The 12857-nt window shown below is 48.0% G+C and overlaps 1 protein-coding gene across 2 annotated transcripts in view; it reads left to right on the plus strand.

Annotated features, from left to right (window-relative positions):
- Positions 1-11229, plus strand: part of dusp8a (dual specificity phosphatase 8a) — a 34550-nt gene extending 23321 nt beyond the window's left edge. The window contains exons 1-5 of one of the 2 annotated variants that reach the window (XM_079279311.1): positions 1578-2192; positions 8690-8856; positions 8976-9135; positions 9475-9598; positions 9740-11229. In XM_079279311.1, coding sequence (XP_079135437.1) covers positions 2075-2192; positions 8690-8856; positions 8976-9135; positions 9475-9598; positions 9740-10973 — 1803 coding nt within the window. In that variant the 5' untranslated portion in view covers positions 1578-2074 and the 3' untranslated portion in view covers positions 10974-11229. Of the gene's footprint in view, positions 1-1577; positions 2193-8689; positions 8857-8975; positions 9136-9474; positions 9599-9739 lie in introns of those variants that run through there. The other variant, XM_079279310.1, reaches the window with a different exon arrangement.
- Positions 11230-12857: the final 1628 nt, after the last annotated feature.

Here is a 12857-nt window from a genome sequence, read left to right on the forward strand (position 1 = left end):
GGGTCTGCAGTGATGAGATGAGGTCAGTCAGTTAGCATGCAGCTGGCCCCCTAACTAGACAGCTTGTATCAGCTTATTTGCCTCTTTTTTTTGTGCGTGTCTGTGTGGCGATGACTGAATGTACTTGAAGCCCATGTGACCTGGTTTGAATGTAATCAGTGTGCTGTGATGTCTCAACCTGGGACTGAACAGACAATCAGACAGGACATTTCACTGGCCCACTCATGGCAGGTGCTGTTTCAGCATCTGTGCTCTGTATTACCAGCAAGATGTTGAATGACCTAAAAACATTTTTAGATTTTTTTTTTTTGGGCTTAATAATGTATTTATAACAGCTGTATTTGCATAATAATTAGTTCACGTTCAGTTAACATTTAGGCCTGTCCAGCGGTTACGTTGAGGCCTGTGCTGCTTTGTTTCCATAGCTGGACTTGTGGCCGACATGTTTGTCATTCCATAGTAAAGTACCAGAAGTCTGTGGCCTGTCAAACGGGATGATGGCTGCCGACCACAAGCTTGTTTGGTCTTTTTATCACCTCTAGTCTCCTCTCCCTCTTTTGTCAGCTTTCTTTTTTTTCCCCTCCTCCTCCCTTCTCTGTAGCTTCAATTTATTTCGCTCTCCTCTCCTCTCATTCATCATCCAACACGAGGACACCGTGTCCAAAGACATGAACCAGTGCAGGAAACATGGTGAAGTCGCACACATTCCCTCACCTTCAGAGACAAATCAGCTCTCAACACACTGACAGTCGTAATCCTCCTCTGCAGTGAGTGATATGCTCCGAAGCTACAGTACATTTAAGGCAAGCGACCGAATGTAGGTATGCAGCTTCTGCCTACTGTTAAGCTGTAAAGCTTTATTAAAGGGACAGAATCGTATTTAGTAAGAATTAAATGTGAAAATGATATGGGATATTTAAAAAGCAAAAGTCTGCATCCCATGTATCTTATTTTGAAACCGTCCAGTTCACAAAACCCTCAGCAAAAGAAATATCATCTCAAGAAGCGAATTGTGATGCACATCGACGCAGGCGCTTTCCTTTCTCTCCTGTAATCGACAACACGGATACTACGCAGTGTTGTAGCGACTAGTGTGTGTCTGCTACACAGCCTTAGAGCTGTGTCTTAGCCTCCATCCTGCTCCGCAGCGAGGCCCCTGAGGTGGCCGCATATTTGTTGGGTGAGTAAGGAATGCAGTTACATGCCTTAGACATTAGCTATGACGGAGCGCTGGCTCCACAAGGGAGGGAGGGTGCAAGGGAAGGTAGCAGAGGATGAGGAAGGGAGGGAGGGAAGAGTCTGAGCTCACGTCAAGTGAGCTCATTCACCCCCAGAGCTCGAGGAGAGAGTGCAGCTCCGTCATCCTCTTTGCTGAGAGAGAGAGAGAGAGAGAGAGAGGGGGGAGGAGAGGGAGAGGGAGGAGTGTAAGCCAACGACTGAGCGAATGAGAGACGGGGAGAGTGAAGCAGCACAACAATAGTGGGCTGCTCTTCTGGCTGTGGACTCACAGACAGAGAGAGCGCTCAGAGAGACACACAGACGCTCTGTAAACCAGCTGCAGGCACGTTACAGCTGGCTCCTACGTACAGACTCACTCACTTTTGTTCTTCCTCTTGCTTCTCTGTGCGGCAACCGTTCTTCACAACACCACAAAATAGCTGAATTTTGCCGCAGGAGCATTTTAGGAATTTTTTTGGGGGTCATTTCGTGGGATTTTCGCCCGTTGGTGGACTTGAGGAGCGTGCCCACAGACATTTTGGACTAGTTTTTGTTATACCGGGTCTGTTTTCAGAGGGTCACCGATTGGACACTGTAACCGCTGACTTGAGTGGACTTGAACTTCAGCAGGAGTGTTTGTCTCCTCGGGATTGTTACACTCAGACTGTGGGCTCACCTCAATCAGCCCTCTAAGCAGAACACCTCCGTTTGTTTGTTCTGACTCTTTTTTTTGCGGGGCAAAGGGCTCACTCCATCCCTGAAGGAAGGGGGACCAGAACTGTGTGTGTGTGTGTGTGTGTGTGTGTTTGTGTGTGTGTGTGTGTGTGTGTGCGGGACACAGAGTGTGTTCTGGGGGATGCCTCTGGATGTGGTGATTGCCCCAGCGGAGGACTGTTTTTGGCCGGACCGGCAGGACACAGACATGAGGCTGAAGATCAGGGTCCGCCGAATGAAAGAGGGGAGAGAGCTAAGAGGTGTGTATCCACCTGGACACAGAGCAAGCAGGAGAAGTGATGTATGTGTGTGTGTGTGTGTGTGTGTGTGTGTGTGTGTGTGTGTGTGTGTGTGTGTGTGTGTGTGTGTGTGAGAACATCCCTTTCTGGCTAGTAACATGTTGAGGATGTAGGCCTTTGTGTACAGACGTTACAGAGCAAACAGGGTGAACGTGCAAAGAGTGTGGAGTCTGAGTTTATACGATATAAACACAGATGCTGCTGGCTGTAAAAATGCACCACTGTCATATCCAGCTGAAGGTGTGTATGAGTGCGGGGGAACCACTGATAACAGTCAGTGCACTGCAGATGAGTACAAAGGCACATCGGGCGCCCAGGTAATGAGGTATTCCAGTCCACGCGTGCTGCAAGTGAAAGATGGATGTGCTTTGAGTTTTAAGGACATCTAGTGGATCAATAGTGAGATGTGCTGCTACAGGCTGAAAGAATCCGTCTCCAAACGCCGCCAATTGTTTTCTCACCTTTATGTGTTTGTGCAGTTAATGTGTTCAGAGAGAAAGAATAGGAAGAAGGGGGATTAAAGGGATGACATTATGAAGACGAGAAGCGATGAAGAGGAAAGAGCGGAAAGAAAAAGGGTTCTGGGGGGGTGGGGGGGTGAGAGCCGTGACCTGCGGTATGACATAGTGCTCATGCTCTCTCAGCCTGTGGTCATTGAGATGTAAAACTATCACAAAGGCTCTTTCTGTTTCTCTTTCTTCTCCACTGCTCTTGGCTTTTGTCTCACTTCTGCTCTCTCTCTCTCTCTCTCTCTCTCTCTCTCTCTCTCGCTCTCTCTCTGCAGAAGGGTGTCTTGTGGAGATTATGTGTGCAGTGTGCACTGCAGGTGTTTAACATAACACCTTTCACACAGAGCGATGAGGCAATGCAGAGCTGTGGTGCTGTGGAATCTCATCTTTTTTTTATGTAACAAACTTGCATGCGATATTGCACAAAATATCGAGTCAGTCATTGAAATGCTGGTGTTATAGTTAGATCCTTTGGGTCATAAATGTGTGACAGTTTGGGTGTAAAGTTTGTCTGCAAATGGAGACGCTACATGCATATCAGAAGGCTGGTCTCAAAGCAGTCAGCATAGCAGCCCTCCACACCTGCCACATTGTTAGGTGTGTGTTTCTTTGTGTGTGTTTCTTTGTGTGTGTGTGTGTGCACATGTGCATGTACAGTCCGGAGAAAAGAAATCACACATATGCCATCAGCAGGTGAAAATAGAATTGTGTCTGTCACAGGTTATTTTGAGGCGCCGCAACACATCTCTGTGGAAATAGATGGGCTGAATTACGGGAGGGTTTATAGTCCAGTGTTGCAATAACACGGTACTGCTGAACCAGCAGTTGATCAAAGTGACATGCTCCCGCTATCTGTCTGCAAAGATAGAGGAACAATAAACAGTTCACCCATCAGCCGGGGGGGCGACGTGTTAATGACACATTCCCGGCCGTCATCCACCTGACGCCCTGCCTGAAAAGCGATGACATCACCCCCACTACCTCATCAATGGTCTGTCAGTCAGACAGACTCTACCCCCTAAAACACACACACACTCCAGTCGCTTCTCCAGGCTGCAGCACTGCCTTTGTGAAGCTGAGTGGGACATGTGTGCAATGATGTCATGTTGGGGGGGGGTGAGGGATGAAGGGGGGTGGGGGGGGGGGGTCACATTGAGATGCTAATGTCCCCTCATAGTGGAGGGGACAGCTGGAGGGGCACAGAGGATGGCGTCATGTCTCCCCCGATATGAACCACAGAGGAGAGCGATGGAGGGGTGCGGGGGACTCATTCAGGCAGATCAATGCCTCCAGGCTGCCGCGGGCTGTGTACGTGTGTGTGTGTGTGTGTGTGTGTGCGTGTGTGTGTGTGTGTGCGTGTGTGTATGTACACGTCTGCCTTGTTTGTGTGTGCCCGTCCCCCCCCGTCCCCGTCCCCCCGTCCATTAACAGACGAGTTAAAAGCTACACAGCGACTGAAATACACAGAGGCGAGAGGGAGAGGGTGGGGGGTGAGCTTGTATTGATGAGGCAGTCAATTGCTCCAACTGCAGTGATGTAACAGCAGAGCTCCCATTAACCATAATAGCCGGGCAGGTGTTGTGTGTCTCTGCTCGTCCGCTCAATATCTCCGGGATTCCATTTCCATTCGTCTCTCAGCTTTCCCGCATCGATTCTCACAGCAGCGCGGCCCTCAAAAAAAAGCTCGAATTTGATCCAAATATCTTCCACCAAACGCACACTTTTCACGTCAGTGGGATAATAACCTGCACTCTTCAACTGAAATGTGAATATTTAGTTGGAGGAAGATAAGATAAGATAAGATAATCCTTTATTATTCCCTCAATGGGGAAATTACAGGATTACAGTAGCATTGCTCACAAGTAATAAAATAAAAGATACAAATCAAGTAATACAATAAACTAAACAGTAATAAAATAAGACAGTAAAGAAGAGTATTAAATATACCTTCAATCACTGAAGTGATTGATGAGGAGGAGGAGGAGGGAACCGGCGAACAAAGGGGGCCTGAGTGCTCGGCTCTGACAGGGCAAGAGAGGAAAATAAGCAGTTGCATAAGTGATGGAGTGGGCAGAGGAAAACGGAAAAAGGAAGTCACTGCTGGCTAGCACTGCCAATGGCGACACAGTGCCCTCTTTCCCGGTTGTGTGTTTTCTTTCTACCCAAAAGATTTTCTTTTTTTCTCTCCGAGTGTGTTCAAAATTGAGTTAGTCACATCCTGTCCAAGTACATTTTCCAGAAGTACATGATACACCGCTGACTGTAGCGCTGTGCAAAACATGATCTGGATGAATGTTATTTCTGTGTGGCAAAAAGATCATGACTTTAGCATGTGACTGGAAATGACAGCAGCCTTCATATCTGTTCAGCAGAATGTGTGTTTCTGTTCATTTTCAAGTTTAAAATGTTGGATATGACCTAGGAGACGAGCATGAAGACACCTCTTAAAATAATGGAGTTAGCCTGACTTGTGCAGCCGGAAAGTTGGCTTTATCTCTGGAGTTTAATGTAGCAGTGTGTTTGTCTCTGCTGGTTATCATGCTGCACTGAAGGTGAACTCATCTCTCCCAGTTGACTTTCTGATGTCATCTTCATGGACAGCTGGGCTGGTGTGTGTGTGTCACAGGGTATTTCCAGTGACCTCAGTGTGAGTGAACAGTGTGTTTATGCGTGTGCTTATATTGGAATGGACGGATGTGTCATCGTCGTCTTTTGGAGAATGTGAGGCCATGTCTCTTTGGGTTATTTGATTATCACTGTTGTACGTATGACTCTCTGTGTGTGTGTGTGTGTGTGTGTGTGTGTGTGTGTGTGTGTGTGTGTGTGTGTGTGTGTGTGTGTGTGTGTGTGTGTGTGTGTGTGTGTGTGTGTGTGTGTGTGTGTGTGTGTGTCCGTGTGTCTCTGTGTGTGTGTTTTTGTGCCCTTTGAAGGCTCAGTGTGTGTTTTACGACATCTTGACACCACTCTTGGAAGAGGGAGAGTGTGACTGTCATCACCATCACTGCCCTTCCTCGCCGCCATGGCAACCTTAAGTAGAGTGGGGTCAGGTGACGAGGTGACAATAGCGCGCTATCTCCTGTGTGACTGACGTCCATTTGCGGCGGCCGTGTCAAGCTTTGACTACAAGGAAGGTGTTTGTAATTGTGTTGACGTAATGTCACTGTAATGTAGGAGCAGGCCGGCACACTCAGTCCTGCTCTCTTATCTCTGACTTCAGTCTCCCTTCATGCCAGTAACTCCTTTACTCACCCAGTCACACACTGGCTCACCATGTCTTCCTGCCGTTTGCATGCTTATTCAACACGAGACGAGGTCAGCCACAGTAACCACGGCTATAATTATTAATCCAGACGCACACACAAAGGGCGACAGTATGTTCATTCATATGTTCACTTCCCTTCACACACACTTTCTCTTCGGTGTTAAACACACACACACACACACACTGTCTCCACCGTGGAACGTCCTGTCTTCTGTCCTTCTAACAACTTTCTAACAATATCCTCGCACCGAAAGGGAAATGGTTGATGTGTGACGTGAGGCGTTTCCTGTTGATTCAACGGTCTCCAGGAACATAGCGCTTCCTCTACGCTGATACAGTACACATGCCTGTGGTGGGAGCTATATGTAGCGCCATTTATTTTCTTTGCATACGGGTGTGCTCCACCAGGAAGAAACCCTTCAAAGAACTACCCTTCCTCTCGCTGTTTTATCAATTACTATCACTGGAGCACCACCCATAGGATCACTAGAAAGAGGCTCTGGTGGACATTTTACAATGCCAGCACAGTCTAAAGCCAAACTGTGAACTACAATTGGCTGTTTAGTCTACTTTCTACAGGCCCAAAAGGTTAAATCACACACACACACACACACACACACACACACACACACACACACACACACACACACACCAGCATAGCAGCCTCTACTTCTTTGCATGAAGCTTTCCTTCCTGTATCTTACTTATCTGATCACTCCTTCTACATCAGGGGTCTCAAACTCCCGGCCCGCGGGCCAAATTCGGCCCGCGGGCCAAATTCGGCCCGCTACGTCATTTTATGTGGCCCGCGAATCCGCCAGTAAAAGAAAAAAAAAAGTTTAAATTGTTTTTTTGTTTTTGTTTTTGTTTTTTTAAGTTAGACTTGATAATAAAAATATCCCCATAGTCGAAATTATGAGATAGAAAGTCGAAGTTATGAGACAGAAAGTCATAACTATGATAGAAGGTCATAATTCTGAGATTGAAAGTCAAAATGATGAGATTGAAAGTCAAAATGATGAGATTGAAAGTCAAAATTATGAGATTGAAAGTCAAAATTATGAGATACTTAAACAGTTAGAAGCAGCTCTTTGGCTGGTTACTGTACATTTAACATGGAAATGTATTGTGAGTACATTGAAGACTACTTTAAACTGTGAATGCAGAGAGTTATTTAACAATATGTTACGAGTAGTGACATTTACAACCGGCCCTTTGTGGGCGACCATGATGCTGATGTGGCCCGGAGTGAAAATGAGTTTGAGACCCCTGTTCTACATCCATGTAGAGCGCTGATGTCATTGCGCCGCCGGGTTGCGATTAATAGCTGGAAACAGACAACACTTCTTCACTTTGCACTTAAAGGGACAGTGCACCCATAATAGCTCTGGATCGTGAGCATGCACCCAGCCTCAGAAGCTGTGCTGTTGTGTAATAGCGCCAAAATACCAAAGTACCAAATACCAAAGTATCTATCCTCCGAGGGTTTGCACAACTTGAATTTTGCAGCTTTTTAGACCTCATTTCTGTTGATGCACTGTGTGTATGTGTGTGTGTCAGTCGGCCAGACGTTGCTACACGAGTAGTGCAGCTGGGTGTGTTACAACAGAAGGCAATGTCATGCCTGCACTGTGCTGCGTGTGCGACTTTAGAACAGTGATGTCATGTCTCACTCACTCTCACTCTGTGCGCGCGGTTGTACTTCGACCCAGATTGGGTCAGGTAGGGCTGGACCAAGATTAGGTTCTAATCTCCTTTCTGGGGCTCAGGGTTTCCTTGAAGCACTCCACTCCGTTCTACACACTCCTTAGCGAGGTCATTACCCACTCCTCAACACACACACACACTTCACCCCCACCTCCTCTCGTTGGCCCCCACCCTGTAGTTATACAACCGCGGTACTGCAGAGTAATGATGAGTGTGGGTATTTATGCATGTGCGTGTGTGCAGAAGTGGGGGCAAGCAGTGCCTATGTGTGTGTGAGTGGACAGAGAGGTACAAACAGTGGGAGTGGAAATTGAGCATATGTTAACTGCAAGATTATGTGATCATGTCTGTAGATTGTATCTTCTTGGAGAGTATCATCGTGTGTGTGTGTGTGTGTGTGTGTGTGTGTGTGTGTGTGTGTGTGTGTGTGTGTGTGTGTGTGTGTGTGTGTGTGTGTGTGTGTGTGTGTGTGTGTGTGTGTGTGTGTGTGTGTGTGTGTGTGTGTGTGTGTGTGTGTGTGTGTGTGTGTGTTGTGTAGTTGTCAGGGGGATGTTACTGGGCCTCTGTCCTGGCCCTGCACCTGTGGCCTCTCTCATTCCCCCAGCCTGACGCAATGCACTGCTACAGGACATGAGCTCATGCAGGAAACAGAGCCACACACATACACATGTGCCAAAAGTGGAGCCGCCTGCCTCTTAAAGGGCCAGGCATGCACATTCCTGGCCGCCCAGCAAGTCAACCTAACTCGCACACAGAAGCACAGAGAGCCTCTTTTTTTGCTCCTGTTGCACCAACAAAGACCCAAACATTGTAGCCCAGATTCACCTCTGAAAGCCTACAGAGTGTCTGTTTGCGCTGGTAATGGTGTTCTTGATTGGTTCACAAGAGTCTTTGCAGAGTTCCCAGGGTGTTGTGTGACTGCTCTGTGGATAATCATTTGTGTACCTAACCAGGTCTCCTCTTCTCTTCCTTCTCTGCAGGAGGTTTTGCTGCTTTCTCCTCCTGTTTTCCTGGCCTGTGTGAAGGGAAACCTGCCACTGCTCTACCTATGAGCTTGTCCCAGCCCTGCTTGCCTGTGGCTAATGTAGGGCCCACTCGCATCCTGCCACACCTCTACCTGGGCTCACAGAAGGACGTCCTCAACAAGGTAGAATGTAGTTTGCATCTGTTCACTCGTTTTATCGCCGTCATTGAAAGATAGCTATCTTGTTGTTTTTACCTGGCAACAAAACGTGTCCTTGAACCACTTTATCTCTCTCTGTCCAGGATCTGATGGCTCAGAATGGTATTACCTATGTGCTGAATGCCAGCAACACCTGCCCCAAGCCAGACTTCATCAGTGAGAGCCACTTCATGCGCATCCCAGTCAACGACAACTACTGCGAGAAGTTGCTTCCCTGGCTGGAAAAAACGAATGAATTCATAGGTATGAGGAGGGGAAATGTAATAAAACAAGAATGTGATTGGAATGAAGATTGGCAGTTCAAAGCACAATAGCCACTCAGGGAAGTGTCTTTATAAGGAAGTGAATTCATCTCAAGTTGTGTGTCGAAGAATTCAAAACAACATCTCCGCACATTGTCACAGTTAATAAAAGTTCACGTGCGGCTTAGGTAACAGGTATAACACACCCGTTCAGGTGTCCCCCCCCCCCCCCAGTACTCTTCCAGGAAATGTCAGTTTGCTTTCAATAGCCTTTGATTGTCTCCAGACACTTTGTGCTAAACATGCGTATTCATACCTGTTCGCTTTCCCCCCACAACAGATAAAGCTAAGGTGTCAAACTGCAGAGTCATTGTGCACTGCCTGGCTGGAATCTCGCGTTCAGCAACCATCGCCATTGCATACATCATGAAGACAATGGGCTTGTCATCAGATGATGCCTACAGGTACGCTTGCTCCTCCCACCCACCTCCAGCTCAGCTAAGGTGTCAGTCCCAGTGAAAGGACAACTCACTGTTGCAAGTAATGCCTGATGTAATGCTTGTAATGTTCCTATTCTCAATTTCCAACTCTTTTCCTCCTTTCAGGTTTGTAAAGGACCGAAGACCGTCCATATCCCCCAACTTCAACTTCCTGGGTCAGCTTCTGGAGTTTGAGAAGGGCCTGCGATTACTGCAAGCTTTGACTTCCACCTCTGATGACAAGATATCCGAAATCAACACCATGCAAAGCTCAGAGGTTAATCGAGGTTTCGAGATGAACGGTCACCACAGCAACTATGACTCATCTGTGGCAGATGCACACATCCCACCAGAACCCAAGCTGCCATCACCCACCTCCCTCCAGCAAGGCTTCAACGGCCTAAACCTCTCCGCAGAAAGGATCATGGACACTAACCGGCTTAAACGCTCCTTCTCCCTTGACATTAAGTCGGTCTACTCCCCAAACAGTCCCAGCCTCTGCCCCAGCCAGGCACCCACACACTCTGAAGACGTCCCAAAGCTCTGCAAGCTTGACAGCCCAGGAACCGGCTCCTCCAACGGTGTCTGCTCTCAGTCTCCCGTCCTTGACAGCCCCTGCTCCGCTGACTCACCGTTCCCCTCACCGGGCAGCGGGGGCAGCATTGGAGGTTTGGGACTCCGAGGAAGTGAAGGAGTCCATCGCACCGGTTCTTCCTCGTCCAGACCCAGGAGGAAACCCAAGCATTGCTCCGGCAGTTCCCCAGTCCACTTCCAACCCCACCAACCTCCACAGTCCCTCAGCTTGTCGCTGGACCCCAAGAGCCCCAGCCTGGACGAGAACCTAAAGGGCTCCCTGCTCCTTTCACTACCCTCCCTGCCCAGCGTGGAGTCTGGGACCATGTGGACCAAACACAGAGACACTGTCCAGGCCACAACTCCCGTCACTCCCCCCACAGATGCCCCCTGGCACTTTGGGGCAGTGGAGGGTGGTGAGGGAGAGATGGAGCTGGGAGGAGGAGGGGATGGACGGGGAGAGGAGTCGTCGGTGAGGTTTGGGAGCAGCTCGGCGTATGTGGCGTTTGGGTGCAGCGAAGGTGTGCGGTTACGAGACAAATCCCAGAGGGAGAAGTCCTCAGCGCCACTGACACAGAGAGACCACCGAGACTCCATGTCGTCCACAGTGACCCTCTCCAACAGTGCGAACAACAGCGGGCCTGCATCAGAAAAGCAGTTCAAGCGGCGCAGCTGCCAGATGGAGTTCGAGGAGGGCATCTCCGAGACGCGATCCCGAGAAGAACTGGGGAAGATCGGGAAGCAGTCGAGCTTCTCCGGGAGCATGGAGATCATCGAGGTATCCTGACAGATAATGGACCTGATCGGGGCGGTCCCTTGGGGGCAAAAATGGACCTGGTTAGAGGGAGGGCAAGAGGAGGACATATGACGAAGTAGAAGAGGCTTTTATTTTGCTCCCCTCACAGACAGTGTTAAAGACTCCAACTGAGAGAAGGACAAATAGATACACAAGCAGAGAGGTAATGTGAAACGGTCAGCAAGCGGACGAGCATTCGCACCTGGAGAGACAGAGCCTGTGATGTGGTGCTTTGCCATCCTGAACTCTCGTGCAAATCTGAATAAAAGTCTGGGGGAGGGTGGGGGTAAAGGGGGGGAGGGACTGTAGGTACTGAAACTCTTAATTTTCTGAGCTCTGTCGCAGATTAAAAAAAAAAAAGAAACGACCCAGGACAAGTGTCATGTTGCATCCTCACTATATAGAATATCCTTATTTTGACAGAGTTCGGACACAAACTGCTTGCCTGCGGTCAAATGTATTGTTCTTCAATGGGTGTATAGCTTGTGATTTGAACCAAGCCCCATGTTTCCTCCCAAAGCTTCACCCCAGTGTCAGAAAGCCTCAGAACCTCGCACGGCTACACCCCCCTCCCAGTGGCTCTGCCTGCTACGGACTCTGCAAAGCAACATCAGACAATAATAACAGACTCCTTAACAGCACCGTCTCCTCACATCACCACAGCACAAGGCAGAGAGATCCCAAGGACTTCATCTAACAGCGGTACTGTATCCAAACAATGAAGCATCCTCAGCATGTTGTTGCTGAAAAGACTTTTGAAGACTCGCAGTGCTGGGCAGTGTTCCCCCCCCCCCCCCCCCTTAAAGCACAGGGTGTCTTTCCTGACTTTGGTTCCCTTGTTTCCAGTGTTAACAGCGCGATGAGACTGAGGTTTCGTGAGGGTGGCGAGGGTTTCGCTTTAACGGCCATTCAGCTCCTTAATAGACACCCCCACTGCTCCCAGTCACCATCTATGGTCACCACTGAGCATGCATCAGAAAGGCTGACTACAGACAGACAAATACTATATATACAATATGAATATATATAGCAATTTTAATGGACTTCTAATGGACTTTGTTCAGTTATAGTTTTAATTTATTGTATTGGTTCATTCTGGCAATGAGAAACAATATAATGTTTTGTGGATTTATTTCTTTTTTTTTCTTGTTGAATTATTATTATTTGCTGTATGGTATTTATGAACACACACTCAAACAAATACATACATTCAACAAAATCAAGCAAGCAATACGTGCTGTTCCTTCTTTGGGGAGAGTGATGTTTGACTTTGAAATGCACTTTTCTGCTTTCTGATAACCAAGTTCAGTTACCCCTCACTCCCATGGCAGCAAGATACTCCGGAAGCACAGGCTTGAGTATCGAAGGTGCAAATATAGAACTTCTGTTTTATATTTGGAGGATGGTACAGACATCCCACTGGAACCGGATCTCTGTAGTGCGTAATCACGGATTCATCACAATCCAGGGCTCCAGCGTGAACTAAAAACATTGTTTTGTTGTGCAGAGGAACAAAGTAGCCGCACACTCTCTGGTCGCTCATACACAGTAAAACATGTCCTGCCAGTGTCATGATTTCTTGCATAACAACAACTATATGCAAACAAATGCGCGCTCTTTCATAAGATTAACTGAGTGTCCTCCCTGAGCCAGCACCAGTTCTTCATCCAACACACACACACACGCCCTATTCTGTTACACATCTTTTCACACATGTAAAGCATAGGAGGCCCTACACACCCTTTTGTTCATTCTCAGGGGATCTTTCAGTGAGCCAAGCCCAGCACAGGGTACACACATCAGCACAATGCATGTCCGTAAGGCTCCCTCTCTTTCTGTCTTTTTTTTTGCTCTTATTTCTCACTTTCCAAAGCT

Source organism: Melanostigma gelatinosum (genome assembly GCF_949748355.1).
Source record: "Melanostigma gelatinosum genome assembly, chromosome: 1".
In the NCBI taxonomy this organism is placed as follows: Eukaryota; Metazoa; Chordata; class Actinopteri; order Perciformes; family Zoarcidae; genus Melanostigma; species Melanostigma gelatinosum.